The 16,727-nt window shown below is 33.6% G+C and overlaps 2 protein-coding genes across 3 annotated transcripts in view; one reads left to right on the top strand and one right to left on the bottom strand.

Annotated features, from left to right (window-relative positions):
• The window catches only part of fwd (phosphatidylinositol 4-kinase beta fwd), a 71,627-nt gene extending 66,893 nt beyond the window's left edge, over positions 1-4,734 (top strand). For both annotated transcript variants that reach the window (XM_089700001.1, XM_089700002.1), the window contains exons 9-10: positions 126-267; positions 1,409-4,734. In XM_089700001.1, coding sequence (XP_089556127.1) covers positions 126-267; positions 1,409-1,590 — 324 coding nt within the window. In that variant the 3' untranslated portion in view covers positions 1,591-4,734. The remainder of the gene's footprint in view (positions 1-125; positions 268-1,408) is intronic.
• A 772-nt stretch (positions 4,735-5,506) lies between these two features.
• On the bottom strand, positions 5,507-12,981 carry LOC149485255 (ATP-dependent RNA helicase DDX54). The gene is made up of 13 exons (XM_089700003.1): positions 12,686-12,981; positions 12,269-12,448; positions 11,898-12,081; positions 11,309-11,655; positions 10,708-10,918; positions 10,189-10,307; positions 9,457-9,570; positions 8,992-9,183; positions 8,272-8,385; positions 7,867-7,994; positions 7,088-7,223; positions 6,302-6,428; positions 5,507-5,717 (listed from the first exon to the last, which is right to left on the bottom strand). The coding sequence occupies exons 1-13, from the start codon at positions 12,878-12,880 to the stop codon at positions 5,533-5,535; spliced, it is 2,232 nt and encodes a 743-aa protein (XP_089556129.1). The 5' UTR covers positions 12,881-12,981; the 3' UTR covers positions 5,507-5,532.
• Between the last annotated feature and the right edge of the window lie 3,746 nt (positions 12,982-16,727).

Genomic DNA, 16,727 nt, shown 5'->3' with positions numbered 1-16,727 from the left:
AACTCGAATGTTCCTACTTACAAACAGTTCAGACAAAACTTTTCTGGAACTATGATTCTCATCTATTTATAAACAATCAGTTCTATCTTTTGTCCCAAATAATTAATAAATATTAAACCTTACAGTTAACAAACGAATTCGTCGAAGTTATGGACGGCGAGAATTCAGACATGTTCGCGTATTTCAAGATACTCATACTGCGCGGTCTGATCGCGGCGCGCAAACACTGCGACCAGATACTGCATCTCGTCGATACTATGCGAATGGGTATGGAGTTTGTGTATTTATATGTAATTATGTAAAAAAATGTATAAATTTTTTTTGCACGACAGAGATGTGTCAATTGTTGCACGACTTATGATGCGAAGCATCAGAGAGTGCTTTACGATCGAAAAATTTTTTTCGCCTCATTTTTGCAGCTATTCTTATTATTATAGCCTTATTAGTTCACGGAATCAAGATATTTTGCATACTATTGTCGAGATAATTTAAAGGAGATTAATCCCATACTTTTTAAAAATTGATTTACTTCAATAGAATTGGAAAAAAACACCGAAATAGGTCAAAAAATTTTCCTGTCCGTCATGTGTGAAACCTGAAAACACTATAACTTGTGAAAAAATCCATCATTTGAGTTAAATTTTTTTTTAAATATTCTAATCGACGATTGTAGGTCACTGAATGCGAATGATTAATTAATTCAGTGTCGTTTAATTGCAATTAATAAAAAACGAAAACTACAATAAGTTTTTTTTTTTTTTTTTTTATATTTCATAATTAAATGAGCATTATGAGTCGTGCACTTTTGGATTTTCCAAACTTTTTTGTACCTTTAGCTTTATGTGCTCAGTCATATACTAATGTGTGTATGTATTTATGTAACCAAATAACCGATAACGCATTTTATTAATGTTACAATTAAAATATCTTGATACAATCACAATAACGGACTAATTTTAACAAAAATAAACATTTCATTAAAATTGATTTGAAATGCTATATGTATCTTGGTGTTTATAGCAGTAATAGTAGCTTCACCTTCTGTGTGTTTTTGGTACATTATTTACCTACGTCTAATTTTTAGTGACATTCATATATCATAATAACGAATTGTGTCTTACGAAACATGAACACCTATATATTAGTACTAGGTTTTGCCCGCGGCTTCGCCCGCGCATTCAAAGAAAAACCCGCATAGTTCCCGTTCCCGTGGGATTTCCGGGATTCTGTCATTTTCCCGGGATAAAAAGTAGCCTATGTCCTTTCTCGGGTATCAAAATATCTCCATACCAAATTTCATGAAAATTGGTTCAGTAGTTTAGGGGTGATTGAGTAACAGACAGACAGACAGAGTAACTTTCGCATTTATAATATTAGTATGGATTAACAAATACTATTTTCTCACCAGGTGGTCAACTAGCGTGTCTCCGAAGCAGTAGTTCCGTATCTTCATTCCGAGCTCGTTTCCACATCGGTCGTACGGAACCCCAACTACGTCAGCTCGTGGATAGACTCGTTAGTGACGCTCTACATTCGCTCTCCACTCGGCTCTACGATAACTACCAGTACTATACTAATGGTATACTGTAGCGCTCGATTGCTCTACATAGAGACATATAGCAACCATGATTGACAATTGACATATGAAAAAATTGGTTGTCTGTAAAGTCGGTTTACTGACGATAATTGAATGTGACAACGTCCGTTTCTGGCCTTACATGGAACGCCTCAGAGCGAGGTAACGCCGCATGAGTCATGTTTTTTCGTGCGTGCAGCCGGCTCTATCGAATTATAAGACGTTGTGACGTCAAAATGTTCTCTAGCCGCGTTCGCCCGCTCTACATAGAGATTTGTAACCAATGACAGTAATATAACAAAGGAATTGTGTCGCGCCAGCCAGCTCTACATAAAAACTCTGTCTTCTCTAAATAGAGTCACGTTGTAATAGTCGCTTCTAGTACATCTTCTATCTTAACATACGAGATACTATAAAGCGACTATTAACACTGTGGCTATAACAGCACGAATAAGCGGTGTTAATTCTGGTGGTAAATAAAACACTTAAAGGTTTTGGCGTCTGGGCTACATAGTGACAGTACATTATTGAAAAGAATATGAAATGAGGGTAGAAACCCTCATTACTTTCTCAGGCTTAAAACGAGAACTTTCTGAACATACATATTGAAACAAATTTTTCACAGAAAGGAATTCTACCAATCACAAATGAAGGTTTTTTTGGTTATATACAAATCAAGCAATAGAAGAAGATTTAGACACATCACTAAAGTGAAAACATCACGAACTTTTTACCAAAACTTTTATTATAATTTGGTAAAATTTAACAAAAATCTCGAAATGAATATTATTCGAAATAACAACGATTTATCGTGTAATAATACTAATGTATTATCCGTAAGATTAAAGGAATATCTTTATCCATCGATTGTACGATTACATTTGATATAATATCCAAATGAATTATGACATGGCATAAATTTACATACTTGAACTTACCACACCGTAATATGATCTGAAATTATATTCAAAACATAACATTTTATTTCATTGTCACAATGTCTTTGTATAAAGACGCAGTAGTTTCGAGAAAAATAGTTTTTTTTGCGCATTAAATCTTCAACATAGAAGTTTTTGTTAAATATTTGTGCCATACACATGCGTCTGTATAATTTAAATATATGAACAAAGCAATATCATAGTATTGTTCTGTTGAACATTTGTTTGACCCGTCCATTGTAGTTTTCTGTAGAACGTCTTTAGATTGACATCAAAACGTCCGTTCACACTTTGTCGTGACGGCAATTCGTTTATTTTTTTTTCCATCGTATTTAATTAATAGTTTCATTACGATAAACATTTCAGGTGTTTTGTGTCATTTACTTTTGCATAAGTAAAGACGACAAAATAACGATTATTTTTAAACATCAATAATGTAAGATGTTGGTTGGCTATGTTTTAGTTTGGATCACTTGAGATTTTTTTTCAAAAGATTACAATGTGAAAGCGTATTGATGTGAAATACTATATTTTCCTGAATTGGGTATTATTTTAGAAATTTCAGTCATAAAAAAATTATTTCATAATATTTCCCCTCGCTACGTTTTCTCTATCCATCAAAGACAACGCCTTATAATAAAAAAAAAATTAATCTAATAATAATACTAAATATAAATAATAATCAAAGTCTTAGTATATATTTGGTTTCGTAGCGCCTACTGGTTCCCTTGTAAATGAACAGATGTAAGTCAGGAAATGTAAATATAAAAAAATAATTGTCGCAAAGAGAAGACTGATTGTTTCAGGCGTGAAATGGTTTAGATTTAGGTTTATTATCCGAATAAGTTTTAATGTAAATTGTCTGTGTGGATGTACGGTGATCTGTGGAAGCTAGGCGTGTAAACGATTTAGTTAGACTTGGAAATTATTGTAATTTGTATAGTTATGATTTAGACAATGTTAGATAGACATGTCCAAGACACCAACTATGATACTATCTAGATAAAATTATAGTGACGCGAGCTGTGAAAGAATACTTTCATTAGTTACATTATACACTTTTTTGATAATATTTAAATTGTAGCGTCGTTTACATTGTCGCTGATTGTGAATTGAACGGAAAGTTAAGTCAATACAAAAAAAAATCCCAATTTATTAAGATATTTTGTCAAGTCTTTTAGTAAGATATTTATAATTGTACCTTTATTTACGATTACTGTATTTGTCGAGTGGATCTGCAATAGAATTTTAATTTGTTAAGACATTACGAAAAATATATGCGCTATTTTTTCAATCCATAAACGTGAATAAGATTGTTGCCAAATTTTAAGCTTTATCCTAAAGAAATTCGCTTATATTTTTCCATCTTCAATATAAATAAGTCTACAGAATGCAATAAATAATTAATCGTATGTTAATATTTTATCATTGTATGTTAATAATTCAGATGATGAATTTTGAATGTTTCTTGTGGTTTATTTTGTTGAAGTGATGTCGTGGAAACGGTATTTGCAAACATAGTATTAAACACCATATCAAAAGGCATTCCATTTTTATATTGGTAAAAAAACGAGAATTGGTCATTTACGAGTGTCACGACAATTCAATGTCGTCACGATATGTAAACTTTATCGTGACGACATTGTATGTTCTGATTTTTCAATTCTGAACGGGGAACTCTGATAAGTTATCGAAAAGTAAATTTAAGTTAGATACCAAAACAATCGATGTTTGTAATTCGGAAAACATTGAAGCAATGTTTAGTAAATCTTATGTATTTTATCGATTTGTGTATAAATCGAGAGAATTGTCTGCTTGAAGAAAAATATTTTAAATATATTAAGGCTGTTGTAATGTGTCGGTGTATATGCTTGAAAGACGTGAATATAATTTTCGAACAAAATTTTTGTAATGCGTGCTCGAACTGTATTCGCTGATATATTATTGTGGTGTGTCGACTGACGTGTTGATAGCTTATAAGTATATAATGTACCTTCAAATATTTTATATTATACGTATATGGTATTCTATAATCGTATGTTTGATAGATTCTCTTAAAATTGTAAATATGTTTTCTCTACATATACCAGAATATGATTCAGTCCAAATTCAATGTTTCTCCTCCAAATCGATTATTGCTTGTTATTTATCGACGTGTACAGATAATTTTAGGTAAATAACTAATGTCTATCTTTTTTTAAATATAACTATACTATGATTTTTGAGGATTTTTATTGCTTACCTATTAAACCATGAACCAAATTGGCGTCTTTTATTTTGAAATTTATTTTTTACATCAATATCAAAATGTGCATTATGAGTCTGCATATTTTATTTACAAAAATAAATGAGTATTTCGTTAATAAGGAAAGATATTGCCAAAAATGTTCTTTTGATTGTGGCTGTTGACATATTGATTTCCAAGGTTAAATAAAAAATAGCAGGAAAGCTCAAGTAAATAATAATTATTGTATACGTAGTTTGAATTATTGAAGAGAAGTAGTTACCTTGGTTATTTTTATCAAATACTAGCTGACCCGACAGACGTTGTTGTCTACGCTAAAATTCAGAATTTTCAAACATGTAAAGTTTAAATGGCCATTATGTTTTCACATTTTATTAATTTTAAGACGCAAATATCTTGAGATTTTCTTTCATGAGATCCTTCTCCTGACAGAAACGAACATAATATCATAATAAGGATTATCGAAATTGGTCAAGCAGTTCAAACCGAGGGAAATAGGCTATAATATATACTAGCCGCTCATTGGCTCTGCCCAGGTAGACCCAGCACAACGAAATAAAACATAGCCTATTATAATAAAATTAGTGAAAAAATCATTAAGATCGGTTCACTACTTTTATAAAAAAACATCTCTTATTAGTGCTATGCTTAATGACTGTTCTAATTTATTGCTCCATACGCACATGAGTAGAGCTAAGATTCAAAGACAGCTAAAGAAAATGTTTTTGGTGGTAAATAAAACACAAATTCAACTCGCATATTTATTATACACATCACTTTCTCTTCTTGCCTTTCCCTTTGCCCTTTCCCTTTCCCTTGTGTTTCAGTTTCTGTTTGATCTTGTCCTTTCGTATCCTCTCCTTGACGATTTGCTGCGAATCTCTCATTTCATTGGTTCCGTGCATTTTCTTTGATACACGCTCGTTGTGTTTCACCCAGCGGGGACGGAACTCTGATGCTGCGGAATATAACAAATTATATGTTTATAAATTATTTGTTACGCATGATTTGTGAAAATTAATTAATAATACTTGAGATAGACAAATATTGAGTAAATTATTGATGTAACAATAAATTAATAAAACAACTTTTTTACATTACTACAAGAAAAAAAAGTCATTAACTGTCACTCTTTTTAAAATGAGATTTATAGGCAAAGTTAGTTAATAATACAGTATTTAACGACTGTAAGGATTATTATTAACTAGCGGTCCGCCCCGGTTTCGCCCGTGGTACATATTTCGCAATAAAAGGTAGCCTATGTTCTTTCTCAGGGTCTAAAGATTGTCTGTGTTAAATTTCATCAAAATCGGTAAAGAGGTTTAGGCGTGAAAACAATACATACATAATTACATAATTACAAACTTTTCCTCTTTATAATATTAGTATAGATAGTATCGCTTCAAAGGCTAAATTAAGCGATATAAATTTTTACAAACACATCCCTCGCTCATTTTCACACATCTCTCGTATAAAAGCACCTTTAAACGGTAGCTTCGCCTCATGATAACATGAATAAATACAAAGACATAGCAAACTCACGCAGCTTCTGCCCCGTAACATCTCCGTCCGAATGATTGCGTCGTTTCCATTCGTCATACTTCCCGCTGCGGTAGGACGCGGGCACGCGCCCGCCGCTCTCCGTGCGGATCATTTTGCGACCGCCGTCCTGTTGCAATATAAAATTATACATTTACTAGCGGTCCGCCCCCGCTTCGCCCGTGGTACCTACATGTTTAAACTATCCTATCTCTCAAGTTGGATCGAACTGCACATGGTGTGCGAATTTTATTATAATCGGTTAAGTGGTTTAGGAGTCCATTGAGGACAAACATTGTGACACGAGATTTATATATATTAAGATTAAAAAACGATGAAGATAAAGATTTTTGAAATGAAACACACGATTCACTAGTTATCTATGACGATGATGTTTTGAAACCGGTCGTAGTTTTTACTTATAATCACTAAAAAAATAATTTTAAAAGTGAACAAAAGTGGAACTAGTGTGGGTTTCATTTCAAATACATACTAAATATATAATGCAGTTCTAAATCTAGAGGTAATAATACAAATTATAAATTACTAGCTTTCCGCCCGCGGCTTCGCCCGCTTTGTCTAAAACCTTAAAAAATTATATACTAAAACCTTATTATACCTTCCTCTTGAATCACTCTATCTATTAAAAAAAACCGCATCAAAATCCGTTGCGTAGTTTTAAAGATTTAAGCATACAAAGGGACATAGGGACATAGGGACAGAGAAAGCGACTTCGTTTTATACTATGTAGTGATAAGTTTGAGTTTTTATTTAGTTTCATTCACGCACCGGATCAACGTGCACCATCTTCTTCCTCTTCCTGTCCCACCGCAGTTGCGCGCGGTTGGCCCTCGCCCCGTCCCCGCAGTCCGCGGACACATCTAGTTGCGCCTGCGCAGCGTTACTCGCGAAGTTCACTGACATACTGGAGATAGATGACAATTTTATACAACGAATTAAGCGCACCACATACGGTGAAGATACTATAATATTTTATGTTAAAAATATATTACAGTACTAAATGACCCGAAACACTGACACAAAATTTCGGGTCATTTGTAACAGGATGGCGGTTCTACAGGGGTCTTAGTACGCAATGACAAAAAGAAAAATGATGGTTAGAACGCTGATACCGGATACCTTAAGATACTGTAATATTTTATATTAGAGAATCTTAACATAAAATATTATAGTATTTAAACCGTGTGTGACGCGCTTTATGCTTGTACACATGCGAAAGAAATATTAAATGCATAAATAACATGTAAATGTGACAGATACATATAACAAACTTTAACGACAAAATATGTAGTTGTAGGTACGAATTTTACTGATTCTTGGAAATGTACCATAAGAAATTGGAAATGCATCTGAATATCATATCTTTTTCTCGATACAGAAAAATGCATATTTTTAATATTAATTTAACATAAAAACATATAGTAAAAATTTATATACCAGGTAGCACTTGTAACAGTTTTTGTTCCATAATATCTACTTATATCATTTATATTTATAGCGATAAGTGTAAAATTAGAAATTAAATTGATTCAAATCAATTTCCTTACCCAGATTCAGTGTGTTGATCACTTGCAAAGTGTGGTATATAGTTTTCATCGCGGACCACTGCTTTCCTCTTCTTTTTGCCCTTTTCTGAACTTTCCGATCCATTTTGATTTGAGCTTTCTAGTTCACCCTGAAATTTATAATTAGCAGCTAGATTTATTTTCACTGACTAAATTATATCCGATAAGATTCGATTTCCACTACAACTCATTCTTTTAGAAATGTATATAACCTTGTACTATCATTATTTTTAACAAGCAAATATTATAAAATTACTTAATATGCAAATTGTCCAGACAATAAAATTGTTTTAAGTAATATTTCATAAAAAATAGCTCTTTGCACAGATACAAGACTTTATGAAGACTTAAAGTACCTACATAATAATATTTTAAAGCATTTCGTACCTGTCCATCCTTATTGCTTCTAGTCTTTTGTACGGTTTTTCCGTGAACGCGCCTCTTTGCTTTCATTGCGAGGTACATTGGAGAATCGTTTCGTCCGGTTAACTCTAATATCGTCTGAAATAAATCGATCATAATTTAAGTTTGCGATGTAATCTTGAAATAAGTATATTTGCATAAAAATGAGATTCAAATTATGATTAAATATTTTTACTCAGTATCAATTTAATCCATCAGTCCTCGGAATCACAGACACAATAGAAAATCTATTGTGTCGCGCCCCGATCGGGGCTTACGGTGGTCAATGGGTTAACTATACTTTTAACTAATTTATTAATAGTATCTTCAAATAAGTGTGTCACTAATGTTAATATAATTATCATCAAGTGGCATGTGGCATATTCAATTCTATTTTTTTTTACAAAGAAATAGACCTTAAAATAAATTAATAAATAATAATAATACATTAAGTACAGAAAAAAAACTAAATTATTGAAGTGAAAACTTCTTTAACGGCGTTGAACACTTTTTCTGTAATGGGTATAAAATCTTAAACTCGCGTCAGGACACGTGACCTGATCGAAAAAGCGTAAGACGGATACCATTCCAAAATATCAACATGCTCAACGTTAATAATCAAGTTTTCACTTCTGCCGGCACTCCCGGAGTGCAACCCGTCTTTTTTTTTAAACATAACATTGAAAATTGGCTCTTAACACTTACGCCTTTAGGTCGAAAGTTCTTTATCTGTTCCACAAGCTCGTCAGCAGCGCGCTCTGATTGGTCGATCACGAAGGGGTGTGGCGCGGTGGGCGGGGTCAACTGTTTCGCACGTTTGTTCGCATCTGCTGAAGCTGGTTCCCGCCATTTTATGTATTGCTGCCAACCACGGCCGCATACTCGACTGGCGTCTTCCTATATGAGAAAATAATTATTTATTTCAGCTTTACAAATGCCATTATTTTCTATAATTTGTCCTTGTTATTGTAGTTAAGATGTATTAACATTGATGTAAAAGATCAGTAAACACAAAAACCTCCATCCTTATAATATTATCTTATCTACTTTTACTAACGCTTCTTGACCAAATATATCTTATAAAATGACTTCACTTACTTTAAATTAAAGTTTCATAAACTCAAAAAAGATTTTGATTGCGAGTTTCATATTTTATTTAGTTATACTCACTATTTCCGAGTAATTCTTCTCCCACGCCATAACATCCTGGTGTCTGAGCTCTAATAAACTAATCGGCATCGAACCCCACACTCCACTGGGACAGTCTGTGCCAGTCTCTTCAATCTGTTAAAGTATACCAGGTGAAAGGTAAGACGTTAGACGAATTTAGACAGGAGCTTCTACTCATGAAACAGAACAACTTTTGTTCTACAACTTTGCTGAATTCGTAAAAAAAAAATTGGACTTTGTAAGGAAACTTCGCTAATCAGCTGACCGATTTCCATACAAAGTACAAATTTTTTTCAAGAAGCTCCTGTCAAAATGCGTCTGACGTCTTACCAGTCACCCTGTATAAAATATTTAAAACGAATCTAAATACAATTCAATTCATATTTGTAGATACTATTTCAATAAGTCAGTAAATGCCAAGAAATTTTTAGGCAGTAGTCTGCAAAAATGAAAAAATAAAGCTTTCATAAATCATTTAAGAACCATTTCCACAAAATGATACATTAAAAATAATCAGATATTATTTGGATTACATTCCAAACCAAAACAAATTCACAAATACAGTTATAGTAGATGTAAAATAAGAAAGAGCGTGCATGCCAAGCACACGATCAGAAGTGAAACGTCTTTGGCAAGATTCAAAGATACCAAAATCGTCGCCTTACTCCATGACGCGACCTTGAAATCTTACTCTCGAAGCGTCTAAAAAGTTTTACTTCAAAAATACTCTACCTGATTTGGCGGTATGAGATCGGTTCCAAGGAAAAGTTGCAAGTCCAATAAATGTGCTAGTTCTTCAGCAGCCACTAAAGACAACGCACGCCCCGCCCTTCCGGCACGAGCACTACGACCTGACCATTAGAAAATTCAAGACAAATTTTGTAGTTCCTGATGTATGCGTCTATTTATTTATTAATGAAAATTTATGTAAGAATAATTGTATATAATAAAATTTTCTTTAAAACTTACATCTCGCCTTTAAAACAAATAAAAATCATCAATTTAGTCATTCTTAAGATATAAGTGTTGTAACTAAAACATTTTTATATACATATTAAGTCGAGAGTCGAGATAGCATTATTTTCAAACCATTCATTTATCTTAATAGTTACTATACATACTTGTTTAAAATTAAATATTTATTAAAAATAGAATTATTCATGTTTCTTTGTGAAAAATTCGCGTGCCATTTTTACTAGACATCATTATTAAACAACTATACTAAATATGTTTGTAATTTTAAAAACTTACCAACTCGATGCACAAACAGTTTCGGTTTAGCGGGGAAGTTATAATTGATGACAGTGTCCAGTGATGGCAAGTCCAACCCTCTGGCCGCTACATCAGTGACAATGAGCACTGAACACTTTTTATTTGTGAACTTGCCGAGAGCTATCTTCCTGGCCGATGGATCGAGGCCCGAGTAAGCATAGGTCGACGTTATACCCGCTTGTTTTAGTATCTAGAAATAGGTTTGGGTTTATTTAATAAAGTAAAAAAAGGCGTGTATGCCGAGCACACGTGTCAGAAGTGAAACTTCTTTTGCAAGATTCAAAGATACCAAAATGGTCGCCACACTCCATAACGTGACGGTATTGTCATGCCAAAATTCACTCTCAACATGCCATGCAAAAATTGAAATATGAAAGTTGAAAATTATAAAATGAGAAAATAAAATAAATGTTTTTTGTGTATTTCAGTCTTCATCAGAGATTGGGGACAGCATGTTTCTATTTGAAAGGCAAATATATAAACAGCACTCAATATAGCATCACAAAAACAATGAAAGATGGGGCCATGTATACAAAGGAATATCTATTACATATGTATGTTCAATAAATATCATACTTACTAGATGTAAATATTCCACATGATGTTTAGTAGCGGCAAAAACAACAGCCTGCGGAGTGGTGGGAGTCAACACTCTATCTAGTAAAAGCAAGAGCGCTGCCGTTTTCAACTCAGCCCTCACATAAATCCAACCCAGCCATAATGTTGATGGCAATTTCCAATCAACGTCTAATCGTATTAACACTGGATCTGTTAGACCAGCTCTCGCGAACTCAACAAGCATTTTAGGTAGCGTCGCAGAAAATAACAATGTTTGTCGACTTGTGGGCAATCTTGCGACTATCTCTTGTAGTTGCTCTCCGAAACCGAGCTCAAATAGCCTGTCTGCTTCGTCAAATACTACAACCTCTGGAAATTAAATGTAAGACTTTTACAGAAAGAATTTTACATTCTATATAAAGTTTCATTATTCTAATTAACTTAAAATATATTTTACTACTTTTGTCTTTGATGTCGTGAATAGAGCTTCTTCATACAACAAAAGCAATGGAATATGCTTGCAACAATTAAAAATATCAAATTTTGGGAAGATTTAAACATCATAATAAAATTTAATCACACTAAGGCATGAAATAATTAAGAATACATACTGATATTGTCTAATTTGAGGTTCATCTCAATACATATGTGCAGGAAACGTCCGGGAGTAGCCACTACAATATCAGGTACATTGCCAGACATTATGGCAAACTGACTGTCAATTGATTCTCCTCCCAATATAGCTGCTGATGTAAGTCCAGTAAATTTGCCAAGTTCTCGGACAAAACGAATAGTCTACAAAAATAAGAAATGAAATGAAATTATGCACTGTCCAAGTCTTGTTAAATAAAATACATGTTTCATATACTAACTTTTTGGATTTGAAATGTATATTTTAAGAAATTATTGTTTATTTTAATCATACCATAATCATTATGTTCACAATATTCTATATATTTTTAAGTATCCAACTACTTATTACCTGTAACGCCAATTCCCTTGTGGGCGATAGAATAAGAGCTCTCATGTTTTTGCCAGGCATGGCTTTATGTGCTTGTGAGGTGAGCTTCTCAAGTATGGGTAATACGAAACAGGCTGTTTTACCAGATCCCGTGCGAGCCATGGCCACAACATCTTTGTTCTCAAGTGCTATTGGTATTGTCTGTAAAGATATTAACATAGTTTAGTGTTTCATGTTTTGTCCAGTGCTTTTATCGCTTATTTATATATACAATTAGTATTCAACATCATATAACTAGTAATTGACCATGCAAGAAAACCTTTATCTACAGATAGTCTGTAATAAAGAAGACATCATCAGAAGACATCCATAGGGATGTCTTCTGAGATAAAAAGTAAGGTAAGTATTGAAATAAAACAAACAATATGTACAACATACTTTTCTTTGAATTGGTGTGGGCTGTTTATAGCCTCTCTTAGTTATTCCTTTTAGAACTGGAAAGCTAAAGCCCATAGATTGAAAGCCTCCTGAATTTTTCTTCTTTTTGTTACTCTGTCCATCTTTTTTTGTTATTTCGTCCTGAGGGGCTTCGAAACCCGGCAATTCATTGCCAACGTCTTTTGGCGGCAACATTTTAATAATAGTTATGAACACATTAGTTAACTTTTATTAAAGTTTCGTATGCTTTTCAACACGTGCAAATACTTAGGTTGTGTTGTTGTGACAGCAGACAGTTAGTTAGACAAGTGGAAGTGACTTTTCAGATGTCGTTTGTCAGGCAAAGACAGATAAAACAACTTCCTACATAATCATAGAATACATACCATACAGGGATGAATTCTAACAATATCAGCAACTTATTTTACTTAATGATCTAAGATTGAAAGCCAAGTCAGTGTACTGAGTGCCGAGTACATATAACTAAAAATATCTCTTTTAATATTTAAGTATATTATTTACTGTGTACAAAAAAGGGGTTTCTTTAGTGGACTGCCGCACGTATTATAGGGTTTTTGTGGGAGGGGAGGGGGGGAGGAGGGGGGAATCGCCCTAAAGTCGCTTCTGGCCGAGCTTCTGGCACTCGCCGGCCGCTGCCGCCTCACGCTCGCTTCGCTCGCTCGGCTCGTGCGGCAGTTCAAGGGTTAACCTAACACGCTCGTCGCTTCGCTCCTCACTACCTATTTGGATATTAAAAATAAAAGTTTAATAGTTTTTTTAACCTACGTAGATTATTTTTTGTTTGAGTGGGAATCGCCCTAAAGTTGCTTTTGGCACTCGCCGGCCGCAAGTCACAGTACAGTGAAATGGAACGTCTTGGACCGCTTTTTTTGCACAACAAAACGGATAAATGCGCTTGTTTCGCACAAAAAATTATTAACTTTAAAATTTAATAACTATAAAATTACAAGTTTCCTAACGATAATATTTTGGAATTACAATCTTACATTACATACCTAACTAACAATATAAATATTTCCAACAAATTCGTGCGGCAGTCCACTAAAGCCAACCCCCAAAAAAAAAGATATTTTTAGTTGATCTTTATTATAATGTTCTAGTCAACGATCGAGAACATTTTTGTTAATATCGGGGTATCTGATATCTCGCTTTATATAATATTTATTAATCACTAGCCGCCACAGCTTCACCCGTGGTACATGTTTATGTTTTCTTTCCATAAGAACCATCCTCGTACTTCAAGGAATATTATAAAAAAAGAATTATCGAAATCGGTCCACACGTTCATGCGTGATGCCGTGACCAAGGAAAACTGGGTTCATTTTTTATATATAGGGTATAATCGCCTGTGCACACTTAACGATTACACCCTGTATACCTATAGATAATGTCAATTCACTCTACTTCACAATAAACCTTCCAAATTATAGTCTTAACTTTGAGTAATAATAATTAATATAGGTATGTAATAATCGAAATATGTGATTGAACCACAATATGTTGAACTTTCATCACGTAAACAATGTACAACCAAACTCGATGAAACAAACAAAGAGAACCCAAACATTATGCACATAAGTAGGTATGTATTCAATATTAGTCAGTGGTATGTCTTGAAGGGTTTTACAGCCCTTTATCAAGCGTAGAAAATCAGCCCCCCTAGTCAAGTGGCTTTCTGTTAGCGTAGCGTCACACCCCGGACACTCCATACAAAATGATCGTTTTGACAGTCACACTGTAGAGACTGCAAATGTGTGTGTTAACGCTTTATGGTTGGCACATTTGTGACTAGCATAAAAAAAAATTCGCGTTTTTCTGATGAAATACATCCGTAAACAGCACAATATCTAACCATTTTCTACGAGAAACGATAATTACAAATCCAAAATAATAAATTTACTTTAAGTCAATTTGATTAATGTTGTCAATCTTCGTTGCGTATCGTCCTTGCAGAAAAATATGGCCCATTTTATGTCTGATCGCGCGGGGGTGAGGTAAGTTTAATTTTGGCGGGAGGCGGAGAGTGTCCGTTCAGCCCCCCTAGTCAAGTGGCTTTCTGTTAGCGTAGCGTTCAATAGAATAGACTACGAATGTATGAGATTGACGTAACCTGTAGATAAACGTATCTACAGTCTACGTCAATCTCATACATTCGTAGTCTATTCTATTGAACGCTACGCTAACAGAAAGCCACTTGACTAGGGGGGCTGTAGCGTTTAGCTACTATTATGTATTCTGTGGTAGCGTTCAATAGAATAGACTACGAATGTATGAGATTGACGTAAGCTGCAGATACGTTTATCTACAGCCTACGTCTAGGGGGGCAGATCATCGTAAAAATTTTGTTTGTTTTGTTGAAATATCGTGCGAAGTACCTACAGCTCCATCTACACAAACTCATACTGTCACATACGCTCACGAAGCATAGGTACTATTCCCATACATATACATACATATTACTGATTCGTACAGCTTCCAAAGAGCCAAAGCTAATTGCAATTTGCAATATTCTGATAACTATATCAAACTTCTGTATGTTTTCATCTCCATATAAACCTAAAATCTAGAGTGCTTTCGGCATGTTCTCGATATCACACTTTGGGAATACTTTATTTATATTTATTTTTTGTATTCTACTTTAGTAGTACCTAATATTATGTATGTAGTGTATTGCTAATTTAATTTATTATTTATTTAATTAAACTTTATTTTAACTTAAAATATGTTACCACTGTTTCTTTATTATAATAAAGTCTATGGCTAATAAATTAATCCAGCAGAGAAAATTGAGAGAGAGGAAGTACCTACATAATTAATAGTAGTTTTCAGTTTTCACCGTAGTAAATTTTACTGTTAAATTTTGGTACTTATTGTTTGATAATTGTTTATATTTTGATCTTCAACATTTTGTGGTAAACAGTAAGTATAAATTAATATAATATTAATTAGGGATGTAACGATACATGATTTTGCCGATACGATACCGATACCGATATTTGTAATAAAATATCGGCGATACCGATACCGATATCGATGGCTTGGTAGAAAAATAAATAGTGAATTATGCATAAAAGTTACCAACATTCAACAGAGACTCAACTGTAAATCGTATTCTTTTAAATAACAATGCCAAATCAAAAAACAAGAAAACCATTTATTTTAGTATTATTATTTTGCAAAGTCAGTTAAACTTTAAGTTATACACATACAATCAGTTCCTAATAAATGTTTACGATTGGTAGAGTTCTTTCAAAAAACAAAGTGCGCACGCGCGGGCGGCCTCCCGCATCGTTCATTGGGCGCGGTTTTTTGAAATGTTTGATATCGGTATCGGTTGTTTTATAATCGGCGATACCGTTATATCGGCTTGCCGATTATATCGGCCGATATATCGGTATCGGTATCTGTATCGTTACATCCCTAATATTAATTATTTTGGTCAGTTGTTTTTTATGATACATTGCGATGCGAATTACCTAACAAACACTGAATTTGGTTTTCCCAAGAAATGTGAATTAAAACAGCTTTTTTACTGGCGGGAGGTAGTAATAAGTTTTCCATGAAATAGAATGCTGTGGTTGTTATGTAAACATTCATTTGTCTATAACATTCTTGTGGTCGTAAACTCCTTTTCCGCATAATTAGTTAATGCGTATTGGAATATTGTAACTAAAAAAAAAAACTATTAATTAAGTAGGTACTTACGGCGAAGAGGCTAGGCGTTACCCTGGCATGGCAAAAAGACGCAGGTTCGAAATTCGGATCCCACCTCATTGACAATTTTTTATATAAAAAAAGTCATTTATAGAGTTGAACACTTGAAAGCTATAAAACTAAATACTTAGTTCGGTAGTAAGTACCTACTTTACTAAATATTATGTACATATATGAAAATTATATTCGTATGTTTATTTGTTACTAATACAAAAAACTACTACTTACATGAGAGGAGCTAGAAATTAAAAGAATATAGGTAGAGCTTTAAATGTAAGCCTAAAAAAAGTTTAAGTTGAATGACTGA

This window comes from Colias philodice, chromosome 10 (genome assembly GCF_061535455.1).
Source record: "Colias philodice isolate Cphi_HAF_F1 chromosome 10, ilColPhil1 Martin Lab GWU primary, whole genome shotgun sequence".
Classification (NCBI taxonomy): Eukaryota; Metazoa; Arthropoda; class Insecta; order Lepidoptera; family Pieridae; genus Colias; species Colias philodice.
Note: the sequence above shows the minus strand (reverse complement) of the source record. Positions and strands in the feature narration are given on the sequence as shown.